Raw genomic sequence first — 16,636 nt, forward strand, 5'->3', positions numbered from 1 at the left:
AAAAAAAAAAAAAATAGCAAAAAAATATGTATTTATTTTTATTTTATATGTGTGAGTGTTTTACCTGCATGTATGTATATGCCCTACCTGTATACCTGGGTACCCTTGGAGGCCAGAAGCAGGTATTCGTGCTATGTTGATTGTAGTAATTAAATATTATACAATACTCTAACCAAGACCCTTCCAGGAAGATGAACACATGCAATAATTTCTTCAAAATATTTGAATTTATATACCTCTAGCTGACCATATCCCATAATATTTACCTATTTACAAGTCATTCTTCAATAGAGCCTGAGTGTTTTAGAGTAGCTAGCATACTGTCTGGGACAGAATGGGCTCTGAATAAATGCCCTGTGAATAAATACATAGTAGTAATATACCTCTGAAGTGTCATACAAACCAATGCAACACCAAGACCTAGGAGAACATGATGCATTAAATTTTATTTTATGTGTATGCTCTGTGTGTGTGTGTGTGTGTATTTGTTTTCAAACAATCCCAAGAGCCCATGAAGGCCACAAGGTGTCAAATCCCCTGGAGCTAAAGTTACAGCAGTTGTGAGCTGTCAGATCTGGGTGTTGAGAATCAAATTCGGCACTGGGACAGCCGCCAGGGCTGTTAACCACAAAGTCATCTCTCCAGCCCTGCTACTTTATTTAAAGGTAGTCAAATTAAATTAAAAAGTAACGGACAAGCCGGGCAGTGGTGGCGCACGCCTTTAATCCCAGCACTCGGGGGAGGCAGAGGCAGGCGGATCTCTGGGAATTCAAGGCCAGCCTGGTCTACAAGAGCTAGTTCCTGGACAGGCACCAAAGCTACAGAGAAACCCTGTCTCGAAAAACCAAAAAAAAAAAAAAAAAAAAGTAACGGACAGCAACAAATGTTTGTTGGGGAAACAACATATGAACCATAAGAGTAAGTGTAAAACTGTGTTTGAAGCTAGAAATCATGTCTCTAAATAAACTCAAAATACAAGACTTTCTCTAGGGACTCTTCCACCAGCCATAATTTTATTAAACATCTTTTTAGACCAATGAGTGAGAAGAATAAAATTCAAATCCAATTAAGTATTCAAACTGTGGACTCAACGGCTTCATAGATTCTTTCTCTTCAGTATGCAGAAAAATACACAAGGGCCCTCTGAACCACCGAGAAGGACTAAAATCATTCTTTTCCTCACAGGAGTGCAGTCAAAAGTAATTCCATTCTGCTCCCACCCAACAGAGTCAAAACCATCCCTCTTTCCATACCTCTAGAAGAGTGCTATATAATAGCTGAGTGCTTTAACCGCAGGCTTAAAGAGTCTCGGATCATGACAAAATTACAATGCAGCAGAAACACTTGTCTGACTGTGTCCACCCCCACAGCGTTCCTACACTAATTTAGCTTCCTGTCAAGTATTAACAATCAAGGGATCAGAAAGTTCTCAGAAGAGAAACTGCAAACCACTTTAGTGTGAAATAAGAAAGAAAAAAAAAACAGTTCATGGATTTCACACTGAGAGGAAAGGGTTTTTCTGTCAGGGCCTGCATTTACATGCAAATTACTATTTAACTAACTGCAATTTTCTCTTCAAGTGCTCTCAATAAGCACACACAGGCCCTTGCACACACAGGCACGCACGCGCACACGCACACTTCTAATCAATCTCCATAGGTTTAAAAACAAAAACTGACCATGTTTACTTTAAAGGCTAAATGCCTAATCACTAACATGTTTCAATTAAAAAAAAATGTGGCTGCTGCTAACTCTACCCATGAATTACAACTGGGCAGAGGCAAACTGTTCTGAAAAGATGAGATGTAATTTCCAGGGGGTAAAGCAAGAGGTACGGACAATCTCTAAAGATGTGTCAATAATTAAACTATTTCAACACCAAAAATTTGCTACAAACAGATAATGTGAACTATAAAGAGATCTGAATGCAATGTGTGGCTAAAAGAACAGAAGGAAGGACACCAGTTCTATATCCAAATCAACTCAAAAATGATCCATTATAAAGACCTGAAATTTTAATAAGTTTTCTGAGGTTTACCAATATGCTCAAGTTTCAAAATAGTACAAATATATTAACATATAAGTGGCATAACATTTCAAGTTGGAAAACCATGACATGAAATGACTGAGAACACTTAAAAAGAGTTTCTTTTTTGTGTTGTTTTGTTTGTTTTTTGAGACAGGATTTCTCTGTGTAACAGTCCTGGCTGTCCTGGAACTCACTTTATAGACCAGGCTGGCCTCGAACTCACAGAGATCCGTCTGCCTCTGCCTCTCGAGTGCTGAGATTAAAGGCCTGAGCCACTGCCCAGCTAAAAGAGTTATTTAATGGTAAGCTTTCTAGGGACTTAAAGAGTATGAAAACACAAGTCCTGGTGGCATCCCCATACTATGTACTATGATGATTATCTTAGCTTTCAGATGAAGAAACAGAGGCACCAACTGATGGCCCAAAGTAATACACTGCAAGCAAGCAACATAAAAGGGTTTAAACTGAAGTCAATCAAACTCCAGAATTCAATAACCATTGCATTGTTATAACGTGAACACCTTTTTAACCCAGTAACACTAGGTCATCATCACGCACTAAGAAAAACACAAGCTTTTAAAACCAAACGGACCTCTGAACATCTAGGCCACAGCTTCAACATCAGAAAGAAAAAAAGATATGGGGGGGGGGGTACTATGGAGGTCAAAGTGCCAAGGAAATGATGTTTACATAGTCTAGAAGTCGCATAAGCAGCATGACAAAGTGTGTGTGCATGCACACACACAGCCATTTTCAGAAAAACTGTCCCTGGCTTTCAACAGACTTTCGAGAAGTAAAAGAAATCTCTCCAAATGGGTAAGAATAACTAGGAAACATAGCAGGTTCTAAAAGCAAAAACCAGAAAACAAAAACGGACACCCCAGAAGTTATCTTTCTCCTTCTCACAAATCCTCCCTCTCCCGTTAAGGACGGCATAGCAGGCTTCATAACAAATATCTATGGTTCCCCCAACATATTCGAGGCGTGGTAAGTACTAGCTGCACAAACAAGCTTATGCCCCTGTCTTCCTGTGACCATCGACAGAAGGTCGCTGCGACTGGGGAAGTAGGTAGGCTCAGTGAATTAAGTGCTTGCAAAACAAGCAAAACCTCAGTCTGGATACCCAGGACTTGGACAGAAAACAAGCCTGGGTAGTGGCGAGTGTCTGTCATCCCAGTGCTGTGAGGCAGAGACAGGAGTTATCTCTGGGGCTTTCTAGCCAGACAGTCTAGCGAAAAACGGGGAAAGGAGGGAATGTTTCAGATTCGGTGAGATACTCTTAAAACAAAACAAAAAGTGGAGAGAAAGATAAAGACAACAAGCTTCTTCTGACTTCTGCTCAGAATGCACCTGCACGCTCGTGCTTGTACGTACAAGTACACACACACACACACACACACACACACACACACACACAGACAGGATGGGGGTGTCCTTAAGCGCTGTTACATCCCTCTCTTCCTGAAGAATCGTCCACCCAGCCTCACGAAGTACTGTGCCGACGAGGAAAACCAAGCAATAACCAGAGCCCCCGGGCTGAACTACAGAGCCCCGGTACGCCGGAGGATAAACAGAATGTATTTGCAAACTACTGGGCAGCCCAGGATTCTGACCCCGCTGTCCTCCGTCCCACTCTCTAGCTCTCCTTCTGGAACTCTGGTGCCTGCGGCTAGGCTAGGCTCTGTCTCCGGTTGGGGCGTGAAGGGAAACGTTACCCGAACTGGGGCTGCAGCGTGGCCAAGTCCTAGCTTTAGGGTCCGGGGAGGCAGGGGCCGCATCCAGCACAGAACCTGCTCTCCACCCGCCCCCCAAAACTCCCCAGTCTCGATCTCAACCGGCGTTAAAAGCCGGTTCGGAGGTTTTCCGTTTCCCAAAGTGACTTCCGCCTCCGGGTTGACCTTTGCCGGAAGCAGTACATGGATGACGTTAAAGTGTTGCGCAGTAAGTGATTCCGGAAGAAACAGGAGTGCAGCGTGAACATGGTGAGGAGAGTGGGAGAAGGAACTTTGTCGGAGGGCTTTGCTGGTATATGGGAGCTCAGCGCGTGGCCAGATGTAGCCTCGGAGCTTCCCTTGTGTTTTGTTTTGTCCATTGTGGTCTTAGCTCGAAGGAACCTATGTTTTACAGAGTGGGGAAGGGTCTGGCTTGTGTTTGCATAAAGGGAGAAGCGGCAAGAAAAATAGGCGAAGGATACTTTAAAGGATGCACTGTTTCCAGCTCTTTTAACTCGAAAATTTCCTTTTCAAGGGGAAGCAAAAGAAAACAAGAAGATATGCGACCATGAAGCGAATGCTTAGTCTCAGAGATGAGAGACTGTGAGTGGCCAGAATCAACTGATTTCTTAAACTGATCAGAGATACAGAAATCACAATGAGCTAAGTAGTAAAACTTGTTTTTGTTTTGCTTATTATGTCTTAGGTCTATATTGCATGGAATTATAGTCACTCGTTCTAGAGGGTGGGGAGGATGGTGTCACTGTATAAAAGCCGATGGGGTCCCACCATGCTTGTCTTCATTTTCCAATTTCTGACACCCAAGTTTCAAAGGGAGAAGGGAAAACCCCAAGATACATCCATTTTATAAATTACAAAAATTCAAAATGTTAGGCAGGCGGTGTGCACGCCTTTAATCCCGGCACTTGGGAGGCAGAGGCAGGCGGATCTCTGTGAGTTTGTGGCCAGCCAGGTCTACAGAATGAGTTCCAGAACAGGCACCAAAGCTACAGAGAGGGGCTGGAGAGATGGCTCAGTGGTTAAGAGCACTGACTGCTCTTCCAGAGGACCCGGGTTCAATTCCCAGCACCCACATGGCAGCTCACAACTGTCTGAAGATCAGTTCCAGGGGATCTGACACTTCACAGCAATGCACATAAAATAAAGTTAAATAAACCATGAAAATATTTAAAAAAAAAAAGCTACAGAGAAACCCTGTCTCTAAAAACCAAAATAAATAAATAATTTTAAAAAAGAAAGAAAAAATTTCAAAATGTTAGAAGAAACTAGAGTGATAATTTCCCATGATAAAGAAGATCCAATCAGTTTCCCTACATCAGTAAAGACAGGATGAACAGTTTTTAAATAAAAACCGGCCTTTGTTGTGTTTTTTTTTAAATATTTATTTATTTATTATGTATACAATATTCTGTCCATGTGTATGCCTGCAGGCCAGAAGAGGGCACAAGACCCCATTACAGATGGTTGTGAGCCACCATGTGGTTGCTGGGAATTGAACTCAGGACCTTTGGAAGAGCAGGCAACGCTCTTAACCTCTGAGCCATCTCTCCAGCCCCCTTTGTTGTGTTTTAAGAGTCTTAGAACAAGAGAATGATTTCTTAGAACAAGAGAATGATCGTTAAAGCCTTCAGAACTGTTATTCTCAGCTTCTGATGTGAACTTTTATTGTATATTTTTAAGGAATGATGTCCCGCTGATAATTTCTTTGTGGTTAAGAGTTTTATATGTGTGTTATGTCTCAGGCCTTTATAAGGAATGTGGGAAAATTTTGCCCCATACTGGTTATCTGAGGTTTTTGTTTTGTTTTGTTTTTGTTGCTTTTTGAGACAGGGTGTCACTATGTAGCCTTGGCTGTCCTGGAATTTACAATACAGACCAGACTTCAAATTCATAGAAATCTGTCTACCTCCCTGGTGCTGGGAAGGCTATCAGGTCCAGCTTGGGATATTCAGAAGTATTCAGAAAGTAGTGTGAACCTCTTCAGAGCCTCTTATAAGTAGATTTTTATTAGCATATATTAATTATACATAGTAAGTTTCTTATGTCTTTTATCATAATAAACCTCTATTACTCTCTTGGAATTAATCGCTGATAAATATTAAGGAAAAAGTTAATGTGTAATTAGAATTTACTCATTAACATTTTTTTGAGTTTTTTGACCTTATTGATTAATATATATATATATATTTTTTTTTTTTTTTTTTTTTTTTTTTTGTTTTTTGAGACAGGGTTTCTCTGTGGCTTTGGAGCCTGTCCTGGAACTAGCTCTGTAGACCAGGCTGATCTCGAACTCACAGAGATCCGCCTGCCTCTGCCTCCTGAGTGCTGGGATTAAAGGCGTGCGCTACCATCGCCCGGCTAATTTTTATATTTTTAAGCCCCTTCCTCCTACAGTTACTTGCTGTCAAAGTGTATGTTGATATTAGCATCACAGGCACAAAACTGGATTGCTTTGATGCCTTGAAGGAATAAAAGAGAAAGGAAAGATATTGGACTGGAACTTGGAAGTGATAGGGATTGAGCCCAGAGCTTCATACGTACATCTGGTGCTCTACCACTGAGTGACGTCCCCAGCAAGCTGGGACTTCCCGATGAAATTTTCACTATATCATTTTTCCTCTTCTCCGGATTTACTTTTTTACAGTAAAGAAAAGGATAGATTAAAGCCTAAAAAGAAAGAGAAGAAAGATCCCAGTGCGCTGAAGGAAAGAGAAGTGTGAGTATGAACGAACGTCAAGTTCTCATTAAAGTAAAGAGATCCTAACCCATGGCTCCGTTAGAGTTCAGGCTTCCTGTGAGCTGAGTGATTTACCAGTCAGATGGTGATTTTCTAGCAGGTTCTACACACACACAAATGAAAGAGGTATTGATAGGATATACTGATGTCAGTGCTTTGGGGGTCTCTGTATCCCATGGGGCGCTAAGTTTTCCCCTATGGCACTGGGGAAAAATTTTTTTTTCTTTCAAAAAAAAAATTTCTTAAGTAATGGCCACACTAAAAAATTTCACAAAAGAGAGACTATATTGGTAAAGTTATATATTCTGGATGAAAGTCATTCCTTTAATGTTAGTATATTTAACTTTATGAAAAAATCTTACCACATCTTTCGTATTTTGCTCTGGGTTCACAGAGGCTATATTGTCACATAGATACTGGTTCACACAGCATTGTTTGAAGATCATGGATTTTTAGGTGAGCGACAGGCTCTGCTATAATATGTGATCCAAATGCTAAACAATCGTTTACATTCCATACAAGTATTAGGATTTTGAGAATGGCAGACTTGCGGTAGTGTTGATTCTATCCTGATAACTACCGTCAGCCTCTTTGTGCCCCGTAGCCGTCCTGATCAAGGAGAAACCAGGTTTGGAGTAATCATGGTTTTGAAGTCGTGTCACAGCTTTTCAGTGAGCCTGATATTAACATTTGGTTAACTTCTTTTTTAAAGATTCCTTTTTTTTTTTTTTTTATAGCTATGTGTGGTGTGTGTTTGTGTAAGGACATGTGTGTCTGTATACGGGCATGTGCTCATGAGTTTGGGTGTCTGTGGCACTTAGCGGCATAGGGTCTCCTGAAGCTGGAATCATAGGCAGTTATGAAAACCCAATGTCAGTTGTAGAAACTGAATTCGGGCCCCCACAAGAGCACTGGGACATACTTTTAACTGCCGAGCCACTTCTTCAGGCCCTTTCCTGACTTCTTTTAAACTCTGACTTGCAATGAACTAGGGGAAGGGACAGTTGCCTGAATGAACTTTCTCAAGGAGATAACTTCATTTTTGGTTTCATTAACATCAAAATTATTGATACAGACTTGAGCTTGTGATCTTACTTTCTTTTTCCTTCCAGCCCCCAACATCCTTCCTGCTTGTTCTTCCAGTACAATACACAGCTGGGTCCACCGTACCACATCCTTGTTGATACCAACTTCATCAACTTTTCCATCAAAGCCAAACTCGACTTAGTGCAGTCCATGATGGACTGTCTGTACGCCAAGTGTGAGTATCGTACTTTTATGTTTCTATGACATCTGAACAGAATAATCATATTGATCTAAATACATGAAAGAAAGGAAGTGAGGATCTCAATGAATGAACTACCAGGATTATGAATTTCAATAAACCCAGCACTGTCAGTTTTCAATAAATTGAGATCTAATGCATACTTGACTAGGAATAGTTCAGTTGTCACAATTTAGAAAACAATGCTTTGACTGTTATTATTAAATACATTAATTTTGAGCCTAGATTTTAAAATTTTGAACAAATGAAAATCTATTTTTGGGATATACATTTATATGAAGCAGGATGCGTTCTCCATCCCACTCCACGATAGGGCAGCTCAATAAAACACTTTTCCATTTGTGGTCACAGGGCCGGAAGTCAGATAGTGGGCAGTTTTCACATTTGTTCGTTAGCATTCATTTGTGCTGCCAAAGGTCTGAGGTGGTTTTACCTCAGTGTACAATTTGCCAGTTACAGAGTCTCTTATTTATTTAGGTACTCCTTTGTACTTGTAATCCTGAGTAGGAAAAAGAAAACATAAGCCATATCCAAGAGAACAGCTCCTAATAGGTATATTACATTTTTGGTTTAGGGAGGTAGCTCAGTGGTTCAGTGGAGCCTTCCTAGCATTGAGAAGCCAAGTCCCCAGCACTGCCAAACAAGAAGAAGAAGCCTGGTGGTGGCACACGACTTTAATCCCAGCACCTGGGAGGCAGAAGCCAGCAGATCTCTGGCGGATCTCTGAGTTCGAGGCCCATCTGGTCTCAAACCAGACAGCCAGGACAGCCAGAGCTACACAGAGAAACCCTGTCTTGAAAAGCAACAACAAAAACAAGATCAGTTACATTTTATAATTGATGGGTTTCTATTCATAGGGTTTTTTTGTTTGTTTGTTTTTTGCTAAAAGGACAAATGACATTCATACTGGTACTTTTTCAAAAGGATACTACAGGCATACATGACTGTGGTTGGAGAGTTTGGTTACAGGCTCGAGAGACACGTCTCCATCTGCGGAGCAGGTGAAGCAGCAGTGCGAATATGGGATGGTGGTAAAGTTATCCAGGAGCTCATTGTACACAGTGCATCCCTATGCCGAAAGACCGTCCTGAGATTTTCACGCCTAGAGCAGAGACGTCCTGCTTAGTGGTTAATGTGACTGTGATGTGGGATGTCCCTCTGTATATGTGTTGCTTATTTGTAAACGGAGATTGCTCATTCATTTCCTGGTCATCTAACCCAAGTACTCACAGAAAAACTGCATTAATTACAGCAACAGCTTAGGCCTATTCCTACCTAGCTCTAACATCTTAAATTAACCCATTTCTATTAATCTGTATCACCATAGGGCTTAAGCTTCCGGCGGTGTCCTCCTTTTAGCAGCTACATGGCGTTTCCCTGACTCTGCCTACTCTCTTATCTACGTTCAGATTTTCTGCCTGGCTTTACTCTGCTAAGCCATTGGCCCAAAAAGCTTTATTCATCAACCAATAAAAGCAACACATATACAAAAGGACATCCCACATCATGACTGGTGACTTTAAGCTAAAGCTAGTTCTTATTTACATTTTATAAAATCCAGAGCAGAAATATAGCTCAGTAGTAGGGTGTTTGCCCAGCACGTGTGATGCCCCATGTCTAATACCCAGTACCACACATACTAAAACACAAAACCAAAGAAACCTCAGCCGAAGGAAAGGGAACGGGAAGTGGAGCTGAGTGTAGCACTGGCATGGTGTGCATATGATCCCTGGGTTTGCTCTCCAGCTCTGCCCCACCACACTGCAGAAAGTCCTAGGCCTCCAAGAATCACACTAAATCCTCTCTGCATGCGTAAGTAAAGAAATAAGTAAATAGGCAAGCCCAGGCAACAGCATACCTATTTTCAGTGTGGATGGTAGACATTTTAAGTCTAATAGGAGATGGGCTATTCAACCAAAAAAAATTTTTTATTTTTTATTTTTTTTTTTTTAATAAAACTGCTGGGAGTGGCAGGTTGTGCTGGACAGATGGCTCAGCAGTTAAGAGCATTTGTTATTCTTGCAGAGGACCTAGGTTTAGTGCCCAGGACCCATATGGTGGCTTACAATGATTCCAAGTCCTCAATCTGACTCCACAGGCACCAGGCATGTGCATGATTGCACATATATATATAGGCAAAACATTCATACACGTTAGATAAATACTAAAAAAGATTACTAAAAAAATTAAGTATACTAAGGCCAGCAAGATGGCTCATCAGGTAAAGGCACTTTCCACCAAACCTCCTGAGTTTGAGCCCAGGAGCCCACATTTTGGAAGGAGGGACAAGATTCCTTCAAGGCAGGGTTTCTCTGTAGCTTTGGTTCCTGTCCTGGAACTAGCTCTTATAGACCAGGCTGGCCTCGAACTCACAGAGATCTGCTTGCTTCTGTCTCCCTAGTGCTGGACTTAAAAGTGCATATACCACCACTCGGATAATTTAAAATTTTAAATATATAGTAATGCTTTTGAAAGACAAGGGAGGAGAAACTAAAAGTAAATTTAAATGAAGAGAATGCTAGGTCAATGAAATTAGATGGTTATGGAACCAGAAGGCCATATGTGCTTGAAGACTAATTTCACAGTAAAACCCTGAGAGCATGGGGCCTGTAGTGGAGTAGGGAAGTATGCTCCAAGAACCTCCAGTATCGTCAGTTATTACGCCCCACAATGGGCAGTGCTCCTCATTTTCCCTCCCCCTAAGTGACATTAATCTAGTTCTGTTTGTATAGATTTGCCTGTTTTGGGCATTTCATACATATAGAGCCTCTGATGTGACTCTCTTTCATTCAGCATGATGCTGTCAAGGATCACATAGCACATACTGTTTGATGTCTGATCATGCGTACTGTGTGTAGAGGTCACATTTTAGCTGCCTGTTCTTGGTTTTTGCATTAAATAATAAACTTTACTTTGTTTGTATATGTAGATGGTGTCATCCTTTTAAGCTACATAGTATTCTGTTTAATATAAAATATATATATTCATATATATTTATTCACACACACACACACATATATATAGATGTATGGGGAGGAGTTTGTTGTCTTAAGACAGGATCTCATGTAGTCTGTGCTGGCTAAGAGTTCATTGTGTAGCTCAGGATGACCTTGGGCTACTGACTCTTCTGCCTCTACCTATGAAATTCTCAGATTATAGATGTGCATCTCTCCCATCTGCCATCCAAGCCCCCATGTTTTGAGGATTGAACTTTGGACCTCCTGAATGTTAGGCCAGCATGTATCGCTGAGCTATTAGCCAGCCCACTTTTACTTTTTGTTTTGAGACAGGGTCTCACCAAATTGCCCAGGATGGCCTTGAGCTCCTTCTAGTCCTTGCAGGCCTTGGACTTTTAATCCTCCTGTATCAGCATCCAGAGCAGCTAGGATCACAAGCCTTTGTCAACATACCTGACTCTTCTTTTAGTTCTTAATGACTGTTTCAGTAGATTTAGTCTGCTGTCATTGCAGAAGTCTGCAGGATTTTTACAGACTGAAATAAATATATTTCAGCGGATATCTTTATAAGTTCTGTTACTAATTTTTATGCTGTGTTTATTTGTTCCTCACAGGTATCCCTTGTATAACTGATTGTGTGATGGCTGAAATTGAGAAATTGGGCCAGAAGTACCGAGTGGCACTGAGGTAGGAAGGACATAGTCTAGTACACTGAAGGTACTTCAGAACACCTCGTCTCGTTGCTAGTCAACGATTTCCTGACCAGTTAGTTTAAACAAAAAAAATTATAATAATAAAATAAAAGAGGCTGGAGAGATAGCAGAGTAGTTAAGAACATTGCTGCTTTTCCAGAGGACCTCAGCCCAGTTCTTGCTACCCATATTGGACACTCAAAACTGCCTGTAACTCTTTCTCCACGTCACACTGCTTGTTCTCATACAAGAATGACAGCTGAAAAGGAATAGTGAAATTTTTTCACAGGTCACTTCCTATGTAAATGCAAATCTAGAAAGTTCCAGGAAAACTCATCTCTTTTCTTTTTTTACTGGATCTTACACCCACATACCCACACATAGAGTTCACTAACTAGCCTGTTATTCAGCAGGTGAGCAAAGGTTCTCCTATATTCGTACCTTCAATTCTCTCTCTCTCTCCCTCTCTCTTTTGTAAACAGACAGGCATAGGAAAATATATTGAGCCTTCATATTGTTGATGGGCCCTGCCATCATGATCATCCTTTTGTGCCTACCTTGCAGTATATTTGTGTAAGACAACTTCCTAAAATGGATTTGATTTTCAATCCTGTAATTTCTTAATTCTGTAGGTTTGAGCAAATTAATGTCTGAATCTCTTTTCCTCTTTTGTAAACAGAAATACAAACGCCCTAGAGTTTGTATAGTAAACGAGCTCGATCGCTCTCAGCTCCTGATTGTAATTTCCTTCCTCATAAGATGAAAACATAAGCTTCGGAGGCCAGAGGGTACCTCATAATGCCCACGTAGATTTGTTACCTTTGGTTTACTGGTTGGATGGAGAACGTTTTCTTTAATTCACTTTTACAATCCTGTAGAATCGCCAAGGATCCACGATTTGACCGACTTCCGTGCACACACAAAGGAACCTATGCTGATGACTGCTTGGTACAGAGAGTCACTCAGGTATCAGCATCGCTTTTAGATGTTTACTTTGTGCTTAAAAAAACCTGGGCAGTGGTGGTGCACTCCTTTAATCCCAGCACCTGGGAAGCAGAGGCAGGTCGATCTCTGTGAGTTTGGGGTCAGCCTGATCTACAGAGCAAGGTTCAGGACAGCCAAAGTTACACAGAAAAACTTTTCTCGAAAAACTAAAACAAAAAAAAAAGGGGGAAAAAAAATATGGCAAGCTGGAGCTAAAGAGGTGGTGTTTCAGTGATCAAGAGTACTTGCTCTTGCTGAGGACCCAGGTTCAGGTGCCAACACTCAAATCGGGTGGCTCACAACCTTCTCTAATTCCAGTTCTGATGCCTTCTTCTGGCATCTGCAGACACCTACACACACGTGTTGTATACATATACACTAAACACACACATACATACACACACAAATATATGTATTTGGAAGGAAAAAAGACACAATCTAGGTGAGGTAAAGAGGCAAAGGTAGGTAGACCTCTTAAGTTTAAGTTCATCCTGGTCTACATAGCCAATTCCAGCTATCCAATGCGAATCCCCCCAAAAAGCGGGGACACAGATTATTACCTACCTTCTGAATATTAAGGTTCAGTAAGGTACTTAGGGTGGGTTTTTTCATGTATACATATATGAAAATATATATTTATGAAATATATGTGTGAAAAATATGTGCATATATATCTTTGTATATATAAAGCATATATGTATATATATTTAGCAGTTGTTCATAATCAGCGTAGATACGATACCACTTGAAAAAGTAGATCTAGCCGGGCAGTGGTGGCGCACGCCTTTAATCCCAGCACTCGGGAGGCAGAGACAGGCGGATCTCTGTGAGTTCGAGACCAGCCTGGTCTACAGAGCTAGTTCCAGGACAGGCTCCAAAACCACAGAGAAACCCTGTCTCGAAAAACCAAAAAAAAAAAAAAAAGAAAAAGTAGATCTAAAAACACTGCTGTGACCATAATGGGAAGAGCATGTGCTTGAGAAAGAAATCTGATTTCAAATCTCAACCCCTTACCCATTGGAAGCAGAGGCAAATGGATCTCTGTTCAAGGTTCAAGGCCAACTTGATCTATATAATGAGTTTTAGGCCACCCAGGACTACAGAGTGGGATCCTGTCTTAAAAACAACTGCATTAACTTAGTATGTGATTTGGGACAATGGTTGGATCTATATTCCACAAATTCCCTATAATATGTTTTAAGTGAATTCATGTAGCTATAATAATATATCACATTTGACTACCCTGTGGATCTTAGATAAGGTTCCATTTCCACCCCATGAAGGAATGATGTTCCTCCCTACCATACCTAACTCAGAAATGTCTTCTTTGTCTGAGAATCTCCCAGGGTGCTGTCTCTCACATATGCTGGATTAATTACTTTTTGAGCTCTTCCATTCCGAACTGCTCATCAAACAATACAGGACATCTGCGATTGGTTGTACCCTTAAGAACCTTTCTCAGGCTGGAGGTGTTACTCAGTCTTAGAGTGCTGCCTGGTCTGCATCAGGTCCTGGATTTGATCCCCAGCACCGAGAAAGACAGGAAGGGAGGGGGAGAGTCTGACACTTGCAGAGGATAGAATGAAGAGAGGAAGAACTTGGCCCTTGCTAAAGATGACCATCTTGATTTAATGACCACTCTGCCCTTTAACAACTTGATCCATAGATGGATCCTCAGCACAACCTCCACCTCAATGATAAAGTTTTATAAAACTCAATGGACACTTTTTTTCCTTCAAGACAGGGTTTCTCTGTAGCTTTGGAGCCTGTCCTGGAATTAGCTCTTATAGACCAGGCTGGCCCCAAACTCACAGAGATCTGCCTGCCTCTGCCTCCTAAATTCTGGGATTAAAGGCGTGTGCCCCCACCACCTGGCTTAATGGAGATTTTTATATGAAGTAAACTATAACAAAATAGTTTCCAGCTGATAGTTAATGTTAAGCCAAACTGGGGTTTTTAATCTTAGGGTCCTTCTCCTGGCCCAGGACCTGCCTACTTACACTACTCAAGAACTTCAACATATCTCTAAGTCACAAGGAAGGAAGATCTGTGCCCTCCAATATAAGGAATTTACATGGAGTCAGTCAGGGCGTTTTCCCCAAAACTAACGAATTGTCTGCCTTAACTGTGGCAGTCCTGTGCGTGAGATAGGAAACAGTTTGCAGCTTAAACACTTCTTTCCTTCTTCCCCTCAAGATTCATAAGACCACATTGAGGCCAGGTAGCTTACATATGTTATTGTGTAACTATCTTCTAGGTCTTAGCATCCTTCCCTCTGCTAGTTACTGTGAAAATGAGGGACTATTCAGTGGTTGTGTGTGCAGATACTCTATGAGTCCTTTGTAAACATCAGTGGACTTCTCTTTCAGCACAAGTGCTACATTGTGGCTACAGTTGATCGGGACCTCAAACGAAGAATCCGGAAGATCCCTGGAGTTCCTATCATGTACATTTCTAACCATAGGTGAGAGGTTGCTATTAGAAAGTGACTAGAGGCACATGGTTGGTCATCAGTTAAAGTGAGATCAGGTTATAAAGTTAGAGAGGATTTCCAAGAAGTGACACTATCCTGTTTACATCTAAAGTTGAAGAAATGAGACAAAATAGCAAGAATAAAGGCAGAAGATAAAGATAGGATTTAGGAATGAAGCAAACATCAAATTGGTAAAATAAGATTATTTGAAGTGCATGTATTACTTTCTATAAAACATTTTAAGTCAAGCTCATCCTTTTAGGTAGAAATATCCTTTTTGTAAGATTTTTGTGGGGTGCTTGATCTTCAGCATGGAATAAAACTGGCCATGGTAGAATACCTATAGTCCCAACACTGCGGAAATAGTCACCAGAAATTCAAGATCATTCTTGCTACTCAATGCATTTGAGGCCATCTCAGAGAGAGAGAATATTTTATTAACACCTCATCTTGGAAACTAAATGTTTATTTTAATAAACAAAACAGTTCTTTATTCTTCTTGGATGTTCCCATGTCTGTCCTATAAATACTACTGTGCCCAGCTTTTCCATTTGGGGAGAGCATTTGGGCTCATTTAGGCTAACCTGGACCCAAGTCCTAGTTGCCCCTTGCCAATGTTGTGACTTTGAAGAACGAGGTAATATAGTCAGCATTTTGGTATAAGCCATTCATTGTGCGGTCCCTCTAAAATAGTTACCATCGATAAGGTTTGAGAGTAAAGGGTGGGGGTGACTCAGACGAATTCTGTGCCATACCTCTTTTAACAGTGTCTGTTTTTCTTCCTGACCAGGTACAACATTGAACGGATGCCAGATGATTATGGAGCTCCTCGGTTCTAATTCTTACCTGACCACATTCACCTGCGTTTCTTTACCAGCTTTCTCTGTTGTCAGTTAATTAAACACACTTTCTGTTGTTTTTTTTTATCATTTGTCTCAGTTTTAAAAATAACTGCATCTTTAAAAAATTATATTATTAAAATGTGTATATGTATGTTTGCGTGTGGGCATGTACATGTTAGTGCAGGTAACTTTGGGGGCCAGAGGCCTCAGATCCCCTGCAGTTACAGAATGTCTGAGAACTAAACTGTCCTCTGGAAAACCAGCCAGTGCTCTTAATTCTTAACCACTGGGTCTTCTTTCCAGCCCAACCGCATCTTTTTATGAGTGAGATGCTACAGGGGGTGTTCACATAATTTGATTTACTTAGTGTCTTAGTAAGTGTTCTGTTGCTGTGAAGAGACACCATGCCTACAGCAGCTTTTTTTTTCTTTTTTTTTGGTGGGGGAGGGGGTGTTCAGGACAGGGTTTCTCTGTGTAGCAGCTCTGGCTGTCCTGGATTTGTAGTCCAGACTGGCCTCGAACTCACTCAGATCTGCCTGCCTCTCCCGAGTGCTGGGATTAAAGGCATGCGCCACCATGCCTAGCGACAACTCTTATAAGGGAAAATATTTCATTGCAGCTGGTTTATGGTTTCAGAGGTTTAGTTCATTATTACCACGGAAGCATGGCAGAGTGCAGGCAGATGCGGTACTGAAGAAGTAGCTGAGAGTTCTACATCCAGATCAGCAGGCAGCAGGAAGAGAATGAGACTCACTGGGCCTGCCTTGAGTATCTGAAGCCTCAGAGCCCACCCCCAGTGGCATACTTCCTCTGACAAGGCCACACCTCATAATATTGATACTCCCTGTGGACCTAAGAGGGGCATTTTATTCAAACTTAGCAAACCTTTAAATACAATTTTAGA

At 41.2% G+C, this 16,636-nt stretch overlaps 2 protein-coding genes across 6 annotated transcripts in view; one reads left to right on the plus strand and one right to left on the minus strand.

The window, feature by feature from the left end:
• Arel1 (apoptosis resistant E3 ubiquitin protein ligase 1) overlaps nt 1–3,901 on the minus strand; it is a 51,353-nt gene extending 47,452 nt beyond the window's left edge. For all 5 annotated transcript variants that reach the window (XM_013346204.1, XM_005343355.2, XM_013346197.1 and 2 more), the window contains exon 1: nt 3,745–3,901. The gene's annotated coding sequence lies outside the window, so the exon portion shown is untranslated. The remainder of the gene's footprint in view (nt 1–3,744) is intronic.
• Nucleotides 3,553–15,880, plus strand: Fcf1 (FCF1, rRNA-processing protein). Its single transcript, XM_005343354.2, has 8 exons — nt 3,553–4,011; nt 4,277–4,344; nt 6,407–6,478; nt 7,612–7,760; nt 11,356–11,428; nt 12,312–12,399; nt 14,787–14,881; nt 15,681–15,880. The coding sequence occupies exons 1-8, from the start codon at nt 4,009–4,011 to the stop codon at nt 15,727–15,729; spliced, it is 597 nt and encodes a 198-aa protein (XP_005343411.1). The 5' UTR covers nt 3,553–4,008; the 3' UTR covers nt 15,730–15,880.
• Nucleotides 15,881–16,636: the final 756 nt, after the last annotated feature.

The sequence above is a fragment of the Microtus ochrogaster genome, chromosome 1 (genome assembly GCF_000317375.1).
Source record: "Microtus ochrogaster isolate Prairie Vole_2 chromosome 1, MicOch1.0, whole genome shotgun sequence".
Taxonomy (NCBI): Eukaryota; Metazoa; Chordata; class Mammalia; order Rodentia; family Cricetidae; genus Microtus; species Microtus ochrogaster.

Coding starts and splice junctions, on each gene's coding strand:
- Fcf1 (XM_005343354.2), top strand. Junction 12,400..14,786: donor TGGTACAGAGAGTCACTCAG/GTATCAGCATCG, acceptor CTTCTCTTTCAG/CACAAGTGCTACATTGTGGC. Junction 14,882..15,680: donor ATGTACATTTCTAACCATAG/GTGAGAGGTTGC, acceptor CTTCCTGACCAG/GTACAACATTGAACGGATGC.